General features: G+C 39.4%; 1 protein-coding gene and 1 non-coding gene across 2 annotated transcripts; one reads left to right on the forward strand and one right to left on the reverse strand.

The window, feature by feature from the left end:
* Positions 1–1,150: 1,150 nt before the first annotated feature.
* On the reverse strand, positions 1,151–5,937 carry LOC140827186 (uncharacterized). The gene is made up of 3 exons (XM_073189803.1): positions 4,438–5,937; positions 3,453–3,477; positions 1,151–2,457 (listed from the first exon to the last, which is right to left on the reverse strand). The coding sequence occupies exons 1-3, from the start codon at positions 5,935–5,937 to the stop codon at positions 1,151–1,153; spliced, it is 2,832 nt and encodes a 943-aa protein (XP_073045904.1).
* Positions 5,938–7,810: 1,873 nt separating this feature from the next.
* Positions 7,811–7,917, forward strand: LOC140828756 (small nucleolar RNA R71). Its single transcript, XR_012117322.1, has one exon. It is a non-coding gene; the product is annotated as a small nucleolar RNA R71 (small nucleolar RNA).
* Positions 7,918–19,391: the final 11,474 nt, after the last annotated feature.

Genomic DNA, 19,391 nt, shown 5'->3' on the forward strand with positions numbered 1-19,391 from the left:
GAGTTAACAATTTTATGTTCGTGCCTCAAGTAAATTTTTTCACATCATAATCAAGTCATTTCACAAATAAATACTCTTTTTCATCTACAAATAAGTCTTGGCACTAATTCGAACGTGTGTGTGTCATGGTGGGTCTAGTCATTCGTACGTCAAATAGATCAATCGTCAAGTTATGCAAGTCACTCAATTAACACTTCAATACAAATCTCACTAGCATGCATCCCCGTGTCCATTCATCACTAACCATCATTTTGAACTTTAGTCAATTTTTAAGTGCATAGAAGGGTGTCGAAAGGAAAGAAAATAAGCTCAAGTGGCGAAAAGTTGGGAGTACATCGATCATTTTCATTGTGCAATTGTCAAGACTGTGTGTCAGACTTCCTCGACTCCTTACATCTCCAACTTTTAGCCTAGGAATAGAATTTCATTCCTTTTATTTTCGGCTCCCCCTCACCTTACATCTCCTTTTTTCACAAAGTTCTTTTTACAAGAACTTTGTTATTTCAACATTTTGATGCACAATTTTCACACATGTACTCCCTAGGCTAAGAATATATCTTTTTGAATTACAGCTGGTTAGGAGTACTGTATTTGAATTCAGGATATTGACAAGGGGGCATATGTACGGTTCAAGGTCAGTCAAATGCTATCATGCACGATCTCAATTAGTGACTTATTTCCACGGGTTTTCATGCTAAATCAATTCATACGTGATGTCTTTCAAGTTAACCAACAAGAATTTCAAATTTCACCATTATTCCTACAAAATTCTAGGCCCCACACATATGTGCTCAAAAAGTTCAAAATTTGCACCAAAACTCATGTTTCAACAATCCAGAGTATCATTCATGCATTGACCCAATCAATATTTCTCAAAGCAACATCATCATCGGCTCATAAATCATGTCAACTCACCATAAACGACTCACAATCTAACAACGAAAATACACCGATTTAAAAACCCAACTAACAAACTAAATAACTGAACAAACAAACAAAACAAACTACCCGACCCCCTCATACTAGAGTTGTGCAATGCCCTCATCGCACAAAACGAAACAGACACGAAAAACAATAACAACTTATGAATTCAAATGCAACAATAGAAAATGCAAAAGAAAAAGAAAGGGGAAACAGTGAACTCCCCTGATCAAAACTCCTCCTCCTCATCATGCTCAGGTGGTGGACTGCCCTCGTCAGCTGCAGGCGGCATAGGATACGTGTACTGGAAGTGGAAAGGTGGCGGGTATGCTGGAACAGGCGGCCGGCCGGAAGCGTCTAAGCCCAAGTGAGTCGAGATGCCCTGCACCAAGTACTCGATGTTCAGAGTGTGGGCTTGGTCGATGGCCTGATAATGAGTCTGGTAGGTGGCCCAAGCGCCCAACTCGTCGACTCGGTCTCGAATGGCACGGCGGCGTGGCTGCGGTGGTGGTGGATGTCCGACGACCGGCGGTGGTGGAGCGGCTTGCACGTGACCGTAAAATACATCAGCGGGCAGCTCATCCCGTCTCTTCGCGTACTTGGAGGTATGCAGAGCCTCATCGATGGATCTCAGTGGCGGTAGCCACTCATCATCGTGCGCGAAAATCACACCCGCGCGGGCACATAGCTCAGTCACGATAGTGGGGAAATAAAAGGCTAAATTGTTGCAATTGATACAGATAGTCAGCTGCCCGAATATGAGTTTGCCCACATCAATAGGCATCCCGGTATAGATCGCATAAAGAACCACCGCCCTATCCCGCTGTACATCACTCGTATGCCCTACCGGCATCAATCTCTTCGATAGAAAGGCATACCAAAGTGCCGCCTCCACCTTCAAAAATTTCTCAAGAAACACCGTATACGTTCCCGGCTGCTTCCACGTAGTGCCCGAATAACACAATGTGTGAATGATCAGATCGTAATCCGGATTCAGCACCCAAGCCTGGAATACCGAATCATCCACTGCCGGTAAACCCAACAAATCATTTATCGTTTTAGGATCATATGGGACTTGACGTCCCCTCACCCTAGCCTTATTTTCAGTCCCTTCCGGGGCGTTAGCGTAAAACTCACGTACAACCGGCACCACAGCCGCATTCGGTTGTGCTAAAAAATTCGTCCACCCTCGTCCTGCAACCTGGAACTCCTCAAAAATATTATCTAAAATCCACGAAGTACATCCCCTCTCAGGGATTGGTTTTCTATGGAGTTTAGCTTGCTCAAATCGCTCCCTAGCCCTATCATTCACAAATATAGAGGGGGTGGATCGAGAACTAGAGGCACCGCGGGTTACCTTCGAGCGTTTGGAAGCCATGGTAAGAGTAGAGTGCACAAGTAATATGAAGTCGCCGGAAAATTTGGAAGCTCGCCGGAACGTGAAGAGGCGGCGGCGTGGGTGGTGGTCGGAGAGTGTAGATTTGGCCGGGAAAATCGCGTCTTGGGCTTTGCAACAATGGAGATTCACAAATATACCTGTAAATTGGCAAGAAACCACGTCAATCGCTTCAGATCTGGAGTGGAGGGGCGAAAATTTGAGAGAAAAGTGTAGGTTTTGCGAGTGGGAGAAGAGAGAAGGGAGGGCGCAGCTTTTAAACATTCGCGACTCGCTAGGGCGGTCAAAAGTGTCCGCCCTAGCGAGAGTCTGTCTGCCCGAAAATTACGAGTGCTCGCTGGGGCGGACAAAAGTGTCCGCCCTAGCGGGAGAACCTCGGTTTTAAAAATTTTAAAAAGACGCGAGTGTTCGTTAGGGCGGTCAGTTTAGACCGCCCGAGCGAGACATCCTCGACTAAAATAATTTTGAAAAGTTGTAACACTCGCGGGGGCGGTCAAGTTTGACCGCCCTAGCGAGGGATTTTCGGGAAAAAATGTTTTTGAAAATTTCGATTCCTCGCTGGGGCGGACAAAAGTGTCCGCCCTAGCGATGCATGCTCGGCCAAAAATCCATTACAAATTACAACCTCTCGCTGGGGCGGTTAAAATGAACCGCCCTAGTGAGGTATTTTCGAAATCATTTTGAAAAAAAAATTTTAATGCAAATGCCATGCAATTATCTAAATGCAAATGATGCAATTAATTAACTAACGAAAAGAATAAAATAAGGAGTAGAAGTAGTTCTCAATTTATCGTCTAGAGCTCGACTTTTCACCCATGTCCTTAACGACTGTCTTGGAGCCGAGTGACTCCAATTTGTGGCTCAATCGTGCCACCAATATAGTGCTTTAATCTTTGGGCGTTCACAGTAAACGTCCCTTCCTTGCCGTCATGCAACACCACTGCACCTGATGGGAACACCTCGGCTATAACGAATGGTCCTGACCATCTTGACTTCAGCTTGCCCGGAAAGAGTCGTAAGCGAGAGTTGTATAACAACACCGCTTCACCCACTTTGAATTCTCTTCTTACAATGTGTTTATCATGGGCTCTTTTGGTGCGTTCCTTGTAAGATAGGGCAAGATCATACGCTGTACCTCGGAACTCATCCAACTGACTCAACTGCAACAGTCGTTTTTCACCTGCAAGAGCAAAATCAAAGTTCAGTGCCTTGGTCGCCCAATATGCTCTATGCTCTAATTCTACGGGTAGATGACATGCTTTACCAAAAAGTAACCTATATGGTGTAGTGCCTATAGGTGTTTTGAACGCAGTACGATAAGCCCACAAAGCATCATCTAACCGAATGGACCAGTCCTTTCGATTCACATTAACCGTCTTTTCTAAAATCCTCTTAATCTCTCGATTGGACACTTCAACTTGTCCACTAGTCTGAGGGTGGTATGGAGTGGAAACTTTGTGGGTGACACCATATTTGCCCATCAGTTTATCAAAAATTTTGTTGCAAAAATGGGTGCCACCATCACTTATGATTGCACGTGGTGTACCGAATCGATTAAAAATGTGTTTTTTCAAAAATTTTAACACCACTTGTGCATCATTCGTGGCACAAGCCTCCGCCTCCACCCATTTAGATACATACTCTACTGCCACCAAAATAAATTTCTTTGTAAAAGACGCAGGAAAAGGACCCATAAAATCAATCCCCCACACATCAAATATTTCACACTCAATAATGTTATTCAAAGGCATCTCATGACGGTTAGAAATATTACCTGTGCGTTGGCATCTATCACAATTGAGAACATACAAACGAGCATCCTTAAAAAGAGTTGGCCAATAGAAGCCACATTCGAGTACCTTAGATGCCGTCCGTATGGGTCCAAAGTGACCACCTACCTCACGGTCATGGCAGTGGTTCAGAATTTGACTGGTTTCCTCCTCCGCTACACATCTCCTTATCATGGCATCTGCACAGATTTTAAACAAAAACGGTTCCTCCCAAAAATAATATTTCACGTCAGAAAAGAATTTCTTTCTTTGGTGAAACGATAAATTTGGGGGAGGTGTGCCAGTGACAAGAAAATTTGCGAAATTGGCATACCAAGGGCACGCATTTACCTCAAACAATTGCTCATCAGGGAACCAGTCATCTATATCAGTGTTAAAGCCATTAATTCTAACATCCTCAAGCCTAGACAGATGATCAGCAACCACATTTTCTACACCTTTTTTATCTCGAATCTCGAGATCAAATTCTTGCAATAGTAAAATCCACCTAATTAACCTAGGTTTCGCATCTTTCTTAGCAAGCAAGTATTTTAGGGCAGAATGATCTGTATACACAATCACTTTAGACAGAACAAGGTATGAATGAAATTTCTCAAAAGCAAATACTATAGCAAGTAGTTCCTTTTCAGTAGTAGCATAATTCAATTGAGCATCATTTAAGGTCTTACTTGCATAGTAGATGGTATGAAATACCTTGTTCTTCCTTTGACCCAGCACCGCACCAACAGCTGTATCACTAGCATCGCACATTACCTCAAACGGTAACTCCCAATCAGGGGCAGTCAGCACAGGTGCTGTCACCAAGCTCTTCTTGAGTACTTCGAATGCCTGCAGACAAGTAGAATCAAAATTAAACTCAACATCTTTCATCAACAAAGAGGATAAAGGTTTAGCAATTTTAGAAAAATCCTTAATAAAACGCCTATAAAAACCCGCATGGCCTAGGAAACTTCGAACTCCCTTTATCGATGAAGGTGGTGGTAGATTTTTGATCACTTCCACCTTGGCCTTGTCGACCTCGATTCCATTCTCCGATACTTTGTGTCCTAACACAATCCCCTCTTGCACCATGAAGTGACATTTCTCCCAATTTAACACCAAATTGCTCTCTTCACATCTAATGAGCACCAAATTCAAATTTTTTAAACATTCATCAAATGAAGAGCCAAAAATAGAGAAATCATCCATAAAAACTTCAAGAAAATTCTCAATCATGTCATGAAAAATAGCGGTCATGCATCTTTGAAATGTAGCAGGTGCATTGCATAGACCAAAGGGCATACGCCTAAACGCAAAAGTACCATAAGGGCAAGTGAAAGTAGTTTTCTCTTGGTCCTCGGGGGCAATTGTGATTTGGTTGTATCCCGAATATCCATCCAAAAAACAGTAAAATTCATGACCGGCTAATCGTTCAATCATTTGATCAATAAATGGCAAGGGGAAGTGATCTTTACGGGTTGCATCATTTAATTTCCTATAATCCATGCACACACGCCAACCCGTAACGATTCTAGTGGGAATCAACTCATTTTTTTCATTGGTAATAACAGTAATCCCACCCTTTTTAGGCACACATTGTACAGGACTTACCCACGCACTATCAGAGATAGGATAGATAATACCTGCGTCCAGAAGTTTGATCGTTTCAGCTTTTACTACCTCTTGCATCTTTGGATTGAGTCTCCTTTGTGGTTGTGCTAGAGGTGAGTACTTATCTTCCATTAGGATTTTGTGCATGCAGATCGAAGGACTTATCCCCTTGATGTCCGAAACTTTCCAAGCGAATGCTCCTCTATGCTCCTTAAGGACTCCCAAGAGCTTACTCTCCATATCGTCTGTCAAAGAAGAGGAAATAATAACAGGCAGTTTATTATTTTCTCCTAAATATACGTACTTGAGATGTGGAGGTAGTGGTTTGAGCTCCAAAGTGGGTGGCTCCTCTAGGCTTGACTTTTGAGGCACTAAATCTTTTCTATCCCCCAATTCCTCTAGTCGAAGCCTCACTTGCTTTCTCCAAGGTGGAATGGCATTCAAATGAGCTACCATCTCCATCCTTTCCTTGTCCAGCTCGTCCTCCTGTTTTTCAGTAGTGAGAGTAGCCTCCAATGGCTCTTGCAATCCATCCTGCACAAAATCACAAACAAGAGAATCTAAGACATCAACGCGAAAACAACTATCATCGTGCATTGTGTGCTTGAGAGTATTAAAGACATCAAAAATAATTTCTTCTTCTCCAACTCTCAGTCTCAATTTTCCCTCGTCAACATCGATCAGTGCTTTCCCTGTAGCCAGAAATGGTCTCCCTAGGATTAAAGGCATCTCCAAATCTTCCTCCATATCAAGTACTACAAAATCTGCAGGAAAAATAAACTTATCCACTTTCACCAAGACATCTTCGATAATCCCACGTGGATACTTGACAGATCTGTCAGCCAGCTGCAATGACATCCTAGTTGGCTTGGGTTCACCCAATCCCAGTCTCCTAAACACAGAATACGGCATCAAATTAATACTCGCACCAAGATCACATAGAGCTTTATGAAAATTAATATCACCAATAATGCAAGGTATAGAGAAACTCCCTGGATCTTTTTGCTTAGGAGGCATCCTGTTTTGAACTAAAGCGGAGCAATTTTCAGTCAAGTTCACAGTCATATGATCTTCTAGCTTCCGCTTGTTTGCTAAGATATCTTTCAAGAATTTTGCATAACTTGGCATATTCAGTAAAGCATCAGCAAAAGGAATGTTAATATGCAGTTTTTTGAATATCTCAAGAAATTTACCAAATTGTGCATCTAACTTAGCTTTTTTCAGTGCTGCAGGAAAAGGTGGGGGGATAACAATTTTACTCGGTGCAATAGGTGTAAAAGTAGAGTTAGAAGACTTACCTCCTTGCTGTTCCACCTCATCCTCACCTTGCTTGTTCTTTTCCTCCTTAGACTCAAGTGCCTTTCCACTGCGCAATTCCACAGCTTTCACATGCTCTCTCGGGTTAGTCTCCGTGTTGCTTGGCAAAGTTCCTTGCTCCCTATTAGCAATTAACTTAGCCAATTGTCCAATTTGATTCTCTAACCCTTTTATGGATGCATCCTGATTCTGAAATCTCGTCTCGGTTGCAGAAATAAATTTAGTCATCATTTGCTCTAAATTTGACTTCTCCTCCCTAGGCGGTTCTGGCTTGAATCCTTGGTGCATCCCATGTGGTGGCCCTCTTTGTTGGCGGTTTTGGTTGTTTTGACCTCCCCACGAAAAGTTTGGGTGATTCCTCCATCCCGGATTATAGGAGTTTGAATAAGGGTCATTTCTAGGACGGTTCTGGAATCCCACGTGTTTTGCTCCCTCAGGCACATAGAATGGATTGCCATCTTGGCAATCCTGCACGTCATGCTCACCTCCACACTTATCACAGAAAATCTCTTGCAGACGCATAACCGATCCACTCGCACTCATCCCATCAATCTTTCTGTTCAAAGCCTCCAACTGTGCTGACACCGCAGACAAATCAGTAACTTGATTAACCCCCGCACCTCGTTTCTGCCTATCAGAATGAGGATGATAGCTGCTAGCAGCCATCTCCTCCAATAATTCATATCCTTCCTCAGCCGTTTTTCTCAGCAAGTTACCACAGGCAGCAGCATCTATCATGGTACGGTTAGAAGTAAGCAGACCGTAGTAAAAAGTTTGAACAACTAACCCAAGAGGTAGCTCATGGTGTGGACATCTCCTCAATAAATCCTTGTATCGCTCCCACGCCTCGTAAAGTGACTCAAGCTCATATTGAGCAAAAGTAGTAATGTCGGCTCTCAGCTTCATAGTCTTCGACGGAGGAAAGTACTTGGTCAGGAATGCCTTCGCCATATCCTCCCATGTAGTGATAGACCCTACAGGCAAACAGTTTAACCACGCCTTAGCTTTATCTCTTAGTGAAAATGGAAATAAACGCAAACGAACAGCATCATCAGACACAGCATTAAACTTAAAAGTATCGCAAATTTCAAGAAAATCAGCTATATGAGAATTAGGGTCGTCAAGTGCACTTCCCCCAAATTGAACAGTGTTTTGAATCATCTGAATGATAGCTGGCTTGATCTCAAACTGGTTAGCTCGGATGACTGGTCTCACGATGCTTGGACGTGCTCCCTCAAGAGACGGTTGTGCATAATCCATCATCGGAATGCGACGTGGTATCTCAACTTGTCTATTGTCACGCTGTTCCTCTCCACGTTCTTGCTCGTGTCTTTCCATCTGTTCTTTGAGTCTTTGTTGCTGTCTTCGTCTGCGGAAAGTTCTTTCGATTTCAGGGTCAAATTCAAGCTCCACGTCGAGTGATCTTCGCATGCACCACAAGAAAAATCTGCAACAGAATAGGAGTATCAACTAACAATAAAATAAATAATACTAAAGAATTTAAATGAAAAATAAAAAATTGTGAATCAACAGTCCCCGGCAACGGCGCCAAAAACTTGATCGAGCCAAACTTGCACAGTGAATAGTCCCGAAATTTGTTTTATACATGAAAGCTCGATTTAAAATATCGCAAGTGCACGATAGTCAAGTTATAATAAACGTACGTGAATACGAGTATCGATCCACAAGGACTGCGTTACACTATTCTTATTTTCACTTAAATTTCTCTAGCAACGATAGATGGAGTTGGTGATTAAACTAAAGTGAATTTAATACTAAAATGATTAAAATGCAAGAACAAATAATCAAGAAATCAATGATTAAATTGGATGAAAATCAAATGAGAAACGAATTTTTTGGGAATTATCAGTTCACCTACCACTCGTGTTCAGATAATTAGACTCGACTTTTACTCGTGCATTCGACGGAATTCCCTAGACTAATCAATATACTCTGTCGAGCTATATTAATACTAATCATAAACATGCAGTAATCAAGTGTCCTCAATTATTTAACAGTTCACGATTGCATTACGTTCTATGGAATCCACTAGCTTTCATCCGGGTGAACTATTACTATCGACACGTACCCAATTCCGTATGTCTACTAAAATTGTAAGTCCGTGGTTTATACTATGCGATCCTATTGTTAATTAGTCTGTCGAAATCGTTAACAACATGCAATAATCAAAGGAAGATAGCTAGGCTTCGCTTGAAACAAGAAATAACAATAGCATAAACAAATCACTTGTAAAAATGTCAAGAAATAATGTTAAACAACGAGTATGGGTAGGATCCCCTCAAATCCCAACAAATTTAGAGTTTAGCCAACCAAATTCATACTAAAAATCAACAATCTATGCAAGAGAATAAAATACTGAATAATAAAATACTAAATATGACGATGGAAGATGGCTGCGACGCTTGGAATTCTCGAGTTCTTCGAAAGTCTTCCTTACTCCTAGCCTTCTCTCCCAGAAAAAATGATGAAAATATGATGTGTAAGTCTGAAAAACGGCGCCCAATCTCGTGTATTAGGTTAGTGGTCTTGGATAGAGTCCATGAAAATAGAAACAAATCTCGCAGAATCTTGCTGGATCGCGTAACTCGCTAGGGCGGTAGGTATTGACCGCTGGGGCGAGTGACTCTCGAATAAAAACTTTGAGCCTTCTCTCTAGTCTCGCTGGGGCGGCCACTTTTGACCGCCCGAGCGAGAAATCTTCTGTTAAATTCTCTTGTCCAGGCTAGCAGTCTCGCTGGGGCGGTCAGTTTTAACCGCCCTAGCGAGAGGTCTTCTGTTCGATATCCTCGGTAAGACTAGAATGCTCGCTGGGGCGGTCAGTTTTGACCGCCCTAGCGAGGCTTCTTCGTTGTTGTGCCCATTTTCTGCTATATTTGGTTCCATTCCTACAAAATACCACAAAACACACGAAATCAGTCATATGCTAAATAATGCAAACAAAATGCAAGAATAAACTAGAACAAGCTAATATGATGTATGAATGCGACTCGAAACCAACACTAAAAACACGTAAAAATGAGTTCTATCAATTATGTGTTGTGTTATTTTTATGCGTAAAAATATATGTGCGACGTTCGTCGTTTGAGCAGAAAACGATTCGGATCAGTTTTGAATTAATTTTAGATTTAAAATCACGTTTTTACTGTCTTTTTAAATACTGCGACTTTTCGGTCGTGATTCTGAGAAAACTTTAAACGTAAAAATTGTATAACTTTTCGATACCTTCGATTTGTCAGTAAATTCAAAATATTTGGATAACAATTGAGTGAGTTATGGTGTTTTTTGTGGGGCTGCTCAAACTGCGTTTTCAGAAAATTATGATATTGATGTGTTCTTGAAGTTTTAATGTTGCAGGCTTCGTTGGGAATCGACGGGTGACCGTTGCTGCATAAAGGTATACTTGTAATGATGTTGGGAGTATTATTGAGGTTTTGTTTCATGTCGACAGGCACTGGATTAATTAGAAGGCATAGGAAACGATACGGTGTCAATTGTCACGTTTTTGAATGTTATGTGTCGTAAGGTGAACATCGTTTCTTTGGGAGTTTATACGAATGTGTTTTGATGTTATGGCAAGCTAGGATGGGTCTCGAGGTGTCCACTCATAGTCCGTACAATCGAGTCGAGAGCGTTAAACAAAACATGTACAGAATTTTCGTAACTTCGCTTGTCCCGCAGGTACACGGACCCGAGCACGGACCCTGGCACGGGGTCCGTGTCTTTGTTGTTCCCTTGGTGCGCCATTACAGTGAGTACACGGACCTGTACCCGGATCTTAGCACGGGGTCCGTGCCTCCCCTTTTCCTTCGCACACATTTTACCGAGCCTACACGGACCCGGGGCCGGACCTGGGCACGGGGTCCGTGTCCTTCATATTTTGGGGAAAATATTATAGTATGATTTGAGGTTTGACGTCATGGTTTAGTACAATGATTTACGAGGTCGAGTCATGGGAATTTTAGAACGTCCTAAGGAATTGAATGAACTTGTAAGTAAGTATGATTGATACGTCTAAGCTATGCAAGTTAAGTATGCAGATTCATGTTAGTATGTGCAGCAGCGACGGCCCCAGTCGAAGTCCAACGAATCCCTCAACGCCAAGTAAGTATGTTGACGTGCAAGAAAATATTTTAAATTTTTGAGGTATGCTAATTGTCTTGTGACCAAATTATGAATGGGTTTGGAAGTCGGTGAACGTGGCCGAGGACCTCTCCACCCCGTTAAATTATGAACGGGTTAGATCGTGGTTGGAAAGCGTTAAATTATGAACGGAGACCAACCAGCCCGTTAAATTATGAACGGGGATCTCATGTATGTGGCAGTGGATACGTCCCTGTCGGCCCAGTACTGTGGTTTGTCTGATCAGGCGTTTATTATGTATGGGTCACTTGCTTTGAAACATCCTCTATGCAAAATGATGAAGTATGTATGTTCAAGTATGCAGCATGTTTAAGAAAAGTTTATGTTGATGGCACGTCTAAGTATGTATGTACGTATGTTCAAGTTTATGACAAGTTCAAGTATGTATGTCATATTTTCAAGTTGCATGTGGTTTTATTATGTATTACTCGTTATTTCCAGTTTATACGTGTTGAGTCTTTAGACTCACTAGACTTGGTCGATGCAGGTAAGTATGTTGTTGAGGAGACAGGAGGTGGCGACCAAGGGGCAGACTTGGACTGAGAGGGAGGCTAGACCCGAGGACCGCCCACGTTATTTTAAAGATTTTAAGCATGAGAATATTTATACTCTGATTTTATGTTGGTGCGAGATGATTTGAGCAAGCTTATCTTTTAACAAAATTTTATCGGTGAATGGATGATGTAGTGACGACCGTATTGACTTTATTTTCGCACTCAAGAAAATTTTTAATTTTTCCGCAAATTTTAAGTAGTAAAAGTACGGTTCGTTACAGTTGGTATCAGAGCGGTGTTCTTGTAAAGGGTTACGCCTACTGCCAGTCGCAAGAAGCTCACGAAGTCACACCTCAAGTCTGTAAGTTTTAAAATTTTAAATTTTTTCATGTATTAAGCATTCAAGTCATGATTTCAGCATGTGCATATTTTAATGCAACCACCTGTATGTTTACATGACATACGTTTTAGAGTACATGTTTATCTGTCGTTATGAATTGAGATTGGATCATTAAAAATTTATGCATGTTACGACATGAAATGAGAAATTATTTAATTTTATTGCATGCTGGTGCGGTGGAATTGGACATGAGCAAGAATTTTGCTATTGGGCGTCTGGAAAAGTTGGAAATGATTTGTCTATATTAATTTTTGGTTAATATTACTGATGTTATACTAGTGGGTAATAAGTTAAACTTGACAATTACGAATTCTTTTGGAACTTGTAGATTTTCTAAGAAATTACTGATGGTTTGTGGTTGCTAGCTGAGTTGCTTTTTGAGAACTCCATGTAAGGTTTAATTATTTGAGACTACGACGATATTTGGAAGTATACAAGCATAAAATTTATTTAGGATGCATGCTCCCCCTAGTTGGATTTAAGGATTTAATTGCACGAATGGAGAATTTTAAGGACCCAGTGGTAATGTCCAATAGTTTCAGGACCTAAGTGCAAAGATAAAAATCCTAAAGGACTAGTTTCGAATTTATCGTTTGGGATTAAATTTCGAGTTTCGAGGATTTTAAGGTTTAGTGAGACTAAAATCGAAGATTTTATTGGGGACCGGAAATGCATATTTTGAAGAGTTGTAGGGCAAAAAATGTAAGTTCGAGAACTTTAAGGGTCAAATTGCAAATTCAGAAAATTTTGGGGATTAAATTCGAATTTTTGAGGAACACTTGGGTTAAATCAGTAAATTTTGAGGCTATGAGAATTGAATTTGGGTCTAATAAGCTTAAAATTTTTGAATTTTATGTTGCGAGAAACTTATACAATGGAATTATGAACACCAAGAACTTATGGGTAAATGTGGAATTTCCGAAATTTAGGACAAACTGGATAATTTTGAGGAAATAATGAATTAATGCTACAATTTTAAGGAATTTGGGGGACTAGTTTAGCAGTAAGTGAGAATTGAATGGTTTAAATGATAGGGATTTTCGATGATTTAAGCTCGAAGGGATCATTAGAACCTTAAAGTATCTGGGTTATGATATTATAAGAAATGGTAATCAAGGGGATTGTAAGATGAATCGACATTGGGTTCGAAAAGTTAAGCGCTAGTGAATTGATGTTGCGGCAAATTTAAAATTCAGGGTGATAACGATTTGAGGTAAAGTTGATCGGTTAGCTAAGTTATAAGAATAGACATTGAGTTAGCGAAAAAAAAAATTTGGGGAACTTAAGTTGATGTGTCATAAGTTTTAGTCATGATTGTAACAGTTAAGCTTGTACCTTTGTTGGAATTTGATCTTTCTAGAAGGTTGGGTATGGTTGATGATTTGGTTATTTGATAGACGATGCATGTAAGAATTGAGGTAGACACCTTGTCTTGGGAAATTTTTGTAAGTTATTAAAAAACTTGGGAGTAAGTGAATATGTGTGTTGGAATTATGTTATCCAAAACTATTTGGGTTGAGTAAGGGTGAATTTCAAATTTATGGGGACATTTGTTCATACGGAATTTTTGGGTGAAATAAAAACAAAAAGGGAAAGTGGTGTTCAACATGAGTTATCAATGAAGGAATATTAAGATTTTTATTGAGTAAGAAATCTAAAAGCTTGTTATGGGGATTCTAGAATTCTATGGGTTATAAGTGGAGTTGATATATTAGAGGTAGCCCATCATTAACGAAGGAAACTTATTAAGTTTTATACACTAGAATTAATTGAGTATTGAGGATACGTCTAAGTAGAACATTCGTTCCAATGAGGAAGGGTCAAGTGTCTTAGGCTTTAATTATATTGTAATCGTGAAGAAAATAGTTTAAGCTTGTGATTGATGCTAGAAAGTTTTTCCTATTTAAGGAGATGATCGATATTATATATTTGGGGTTTTACGGATTTATGTTACTCGAAATTAAAGGTTGGAAACAATTTTATATTTGGGACGTACCCGTAAATAGCTAAGTTATGTAAGTTTGTGTCGTAAGGTAAATATTCGATTCAAGGATTGTAGGCCAACATTATTATGAGGATTAAGATAAGATTTAACTTTTAAGTGTATTGCTGAGGTTGGAAGTTGATCAGTAACCGTTGGTGCTAAGACCTCTTAGGTTGGACTGCATAAATGCGTATGTAATAGTTCGATGAGCATTAGGGGTATGGTATGAGAAAGTAAGTTACGATAAGTTTGAACCTCTATTTCTAATATTGGGAATTGTGAGAAAAGTCAAAATTCGAGTTCATAGTAAAGTAAAAATAAGACGCCATAAGTCGCTCTTTAAGTTGTGACTCGCAAACGAGGTTTTGATAGGTGATTTAATGGGGATTGAAGAGACGTAGGGACAGCCTATGACTTAAGTTTATATCAGAGTAGCGCAACGGTAGCGTGGATCGTTGGGATACTAGAATTAAGAATCTTAAATTTTTGGATTATCAAGGATAAGCGAATTTCGGGGACGAAATTCAAATTAAGGGGGATAGATTGTGACGTCTCGAAAATTTGAGGTCCACATGAACCACGTGCGTGCAAGTTATTAAATTCTTTATGTATTTAATTAAATAATTTTAATGCATGTTTATTTTATTAATCGGTGTTTTAATTCATGATTTATGAATTTTCATTATTTTAAATTATTATGCGTTTAGTGGGTACACGTTAAAACGTTTTCTTGAGTTTCTTGGTTCAGGCGATTATTCGAGGCGGGATATCTCAAAAGACCCGGTGACGATTGTTGGAAATTTAAATGTGGTATTTTATTTTAAGTCAAGGAAGGGGCATTTTAAATGATTTATTTAGTTTAAGCATTTTTATAGCCTAATTTAATTATTAGGTAAATTTATGATTTTAAACTTTTAAAATGTATCACTTGTGCATTTCATTTTAAATTAAGGAATTTTATTCAAGATTTATAGGGATTGATATGTTTAATTAATCTAATAATTTAGTCAGTATTTTAAGTAGACACCTAATTAGCCTTTCATTTTTAATTAGTATTGTGAATGAGTAATTAAGCAAAAATCATTCCCTAATCTATTTGTTGACTCACGCACACACACCTATACACACACACATGTATAACACAACACACACCATACAATTTCATATCATCATTTTAAAAGAAAATAGGGTTCTTCGAGATGGTAGCAGCCGCCCCTTCCCTTCGAATTCTCCAGCAACTTTTCTTTAAATTTCATTGCGAGAAAATAGTGCCACGTTCGTCCCGGATCAACCTCGCTTCTATCTCCGCTTCGGTGTCGTCGTTCGGTAACGTTTAAGATTCAAAAGGCACGTATATTCTGTTCTTTCTGCATCGATCTTGTCATATTATGTGTTGTGTTATTTTTATGCGTAAAAATATATGTGCGACGTTCGTCGTTTGAGCAGAAAACGATTCGGATCAGTTTTGAATTAATTTTAGATCTAAAATCACGTTTTTACTGTCTTTTTAAATACTGCGACTTTTCGGTCGTGATTCTGAGAAAACTTTAAACGTAAAAATTGTAAAACTTTTTGATACCTTAGATTTGTCAGTAAATTCAAAATATTTGGATAAAAATTGAGTGAGGTATGGTGTTTTTCGTGGGGCTGCTCAAACTGCGTTTTCAGAAAATTATGAAATTGATGTGTTCTTGAAGTTTTAATGTTGCAGGCTTCGTTGGGGATCGACGGGTGACCGTTGCTGCATAAAGGTATACTTGTAATGATGTTGGGAGTATTATTGAGGTTTTGTTTCATGTCGACAGGCACTGGATTAATTAGAAGGCGTAGGAAACGATACGGTGTCAATTGTCACGTTTTTGAATGATATGTGTCGTAAGGTGAACATCGTTTCTTTGGGATTTTATACGAATTTGTTTTGATGTTATGGAAAGCTAGGATGGGTCTCGAGGTGTCCACTCATAGTCCGTACAATCGAGTCGAGAGCGTTAAACAAAACATGTACAGAATTTTCGTAACTTCGCTTGTCCCGCAGGTAAACGGACCCAAGCACGGACCCTGGCACGGGGTCCGTGTCTTTGTTGTTCCCTTGGTGCGCCATTACAGTGAGTACACGGACCTGTACCCGGATCTTAGCACGAGGTCCGTGCCACCCATTTTCCTTCGCACACATTTTACCGAGCCTACACGGACCCGGGGCCGGACCTGGGCACGGGGTCCGTGTCCTTCATATTTTGGGGAAAATCTTATAATATGCTTTGAGGTTTGACGTCATGGTTTAGTACAATGATTTACGAGGTCGAGTCATGGGAATTTTAGAACGTCCTAAGGAATTGAATGAACTTGTAAGTAAGTATGATTGATACATCTAAGCTATGCAAGTTAAGTATGCAGATTCATGTTAGTATGTGCAGCAGCGACGGCCCCAGTCGAAGTCCAACGAATCCCTCAACGCCAAGTAAGTATGTTGACGTGCAAGAAAATATTATAAATTTTTGAGGTATGCTAATTGTCTTGTGACCAAATTATGAATGGGTTTGGAAGTCGGTGAACGTGGCCGAGGACCTCTCCACCCCGTTAAATTATGAACGGGTTAGATCGTGGTTGGAAAGCGTTAAATTATGAACGGGGACCAACCAGCCCGTTAAATTATGAACGGGGATCTCATGTATGTGGCAGTGGATACGTCCCTGTCGGCCCAGTACTGTGGTTTGTCTGATCAGGCGTTTATTATGTATGGGTCACTTGCTTTGAAACATCCTCTATGCAAAATGATGAAGTATGTATGTTCAAGTATGCAGCATGTTTAAGAAAAGTTTATGTTGATGACACGTCTAAGTATGTATGTACGTATGTTCAAGTTTATGACAAGTTCAAGTTTCAAGTATGTATGTCATATTTTCAAGTTGCATGTGGTTTTATTACGTATTACTCGTTATTTCCAGTTTATACGTGTTGAGTCTTTAGACTCACTAGACTTGGTCGATGCAGGTAAGTATGTTGTTGAGGAGACAGGAGGTGGCGACCAAGGGGCAGACTTGGACTGAGAGGGAGGCTAGACCCGAGGACCGCCCACGTTATTTTAAAGATTTTAAGCATGAGAATATTCATACTCTGATTTTATGTTGGTGCGAGATGATTTGAGCAAGCTTATCTTTTAACAAAATTTTATCGGTGAATGGATGATGTATTGACGACCGTATTGACTTTATTTTCGCACTCAAGAAAATTTTTAATTTTTCCGCAAATTTTAAGTAGTAAAAGTACGGTTCGTTACAGAAAAGCTCGCGAACAGTTCGGTTCATTTACATCCCTAATTCCACTGATAATGGTTGTAAAAACTTTAAGATATGGTTAGCATACAGTACGTTCCATTCAACTCATATATCCTGATCGAATCTACAACCATTGGTATATCTAGAGTTGCATATGAATTTGAAACCGATGTGATATATCTTTGAGTAATAATAACGATATGGTATTTCCAACCGATGAAACACATTTTCAAAATGTATATGTCTTACTTTGGCCAGATATTCCTCGCAATATTAAATTATCAGATCACATATGCTATCTTCACCCGTAGGCAAACGGTGAATCCCCGACTACAATGCATTTTCTCCTCCATATTTTGAAACTACACACAACTCATCACCTGATGATCCTCATCGTAGTCGATAAACGAATCAAAATGCATGCTAGTACATAGAACATCTACATTGTCCCAGGTCAAAAGACGAATTGTTGGAAACTAAGTTTTGGTAGTTTGACAAACTAAGAGTTTAAACTTATTGGAATAACTGATCAAAGGAGAATGAACTTAACTGACTAAAATCATACAACTGATAGTTGCCAATAGTAGAAGATTAATGCGGACATTATCAACGACAACTGAAGCCAGCTGAATCTTATCTACGTGGAACTGATCATTTGAGCAGTATCTAACTGACCGATCAATTGAAACAATCAGTTATGAGCTTTCCAGCAGAGTGTCTTCCAGTTGATTTCTCAGCTGTACACATCATCAGCTGAGAACGACAACCGACAAATAGTACAACAGACTGAAACTCATAGTGGAACACCGCATTTCAGAGTTTACAGTGTACAAATGTCAAAAGAATGTTGACGTGGCAATCAACGGCTATAAAGAATCAAATTGTATTTATTGTTACCGTTGAAAGAGATGCCTATAAATATGCGAGAAGAGCAATTGAAGACATAACAAGCTTCTATTCATCTTGATGTTACGCTGTTCTAGAACATTCACTAGCTCACAGTTATCAGAAATATCAGTATCATTCAAGGCTATATTTTGAGCTTAAATAGCACAAGTCATTTGTTGTATATTCATTCAAGTTGTGCTAAGATCGGTTTACGAACTGTAAGAAAATTGTATACTAAGAGTTTCAGTGTTGACAATGTTAAGTCTAAAACTGAAGTGGGTCTATACAATCTTTGTATTGTTCAAATTCTTTTAGTGAATATCCAATCTTTGTGATAGAAGGGGTGACGTATATGGGATTCAATCTCCGAACATCCATAAACTCTTGTATGTCATTTTATCTCAGTTACATATTCTATCTTTCAGTCAGTTTACTTCCGCAACTGTTTTCTCAGTTAAACTGATTGTTATCGACCGACAAGATTTCTAGTTTCAGTTTCTTACAAAACTGACACTATATTCTTCAAAAGCTACAAAAACGTAAGTGTTTATTCATCCCCCTTCTAAACACTTATTCCAGTAGTAAACCGATCCAACACTAATAGTGTACAACCATAAGGACAAACTATTTAACTCGATAAGTGAGAACCACTTGGACAGTTCGAGATAGGGTTGTTCAGTGCATCATCATATGACTACCTATCTATATGTGGACATTTTCATGCCCTTATCAATGAAACATGTCATTTTCATCGCAGATGCTAGTCTCGATCTTTATCCTTATTTTAGGCAGTTAATTCAACTAAGAACTTGTTTAGAACATGTGGTACATTTTCTAATGAGTTTCACAGTCTTATGTTTAGAGGCAGACATCATGATACATATTATATATTCAAAAAACTTTATCTATGCAACTCGCATGAATATATCAATAAAATTAAATGTTATAATGGGATAAACTCGTAAAATATTTTAAAATAAAGATCGTTTTTACATTAGAGTCAATAAAACCTAATACATAAGTTTTTCTCGTTGGACGCCGACTCAAACATATAAATCACTATATTTAATATAAAAAAATTGTTTTACGTAATTGTCCGTAAAACTCAATTTACAAATTGAATGGTTAAACATATACTCCAGCACACATCACATATTTCTGTCTATGCAATTAGT

This window comes from Primulina eburnea, chromosome 3, assembly GCF_022965805.1.
Source record: "Primulina eburnea isolate SZY01 chromosome 3, ASM2296580v1, whole genome shotgun sequence".
Taxonomy (NCBI): Eukaryota; Viridiplantae; Streptophyta; class Magnoliopsida; order Lamiales; family Gesneriaceae; genus Primulina; species Primulina eburnea.

Coding starts and splice junctions, on each gene's coding strand:
- LOC140827186 (XM_073189803.1), bottom strand. CDS start 5,937: ATGGAGAGTAAGCTCTTGGGAGTCCTTAAGGAGCATAGAGGAGCATTC. Junction 3,478..4,437: donor CTGATGAGCAATTGTTTGAG/GTAAATGCGTGC, acceptor CGACTGTTGCAG/TTGAGTCAGTTGGATGAGTT. Junction 2,458..3,452: donor TCAGTTGGATGAGTTCCGAG/GTACAGCGTATG, acceptor GCCAATTTACAG/GTATATTTGTGAATCTCCAT.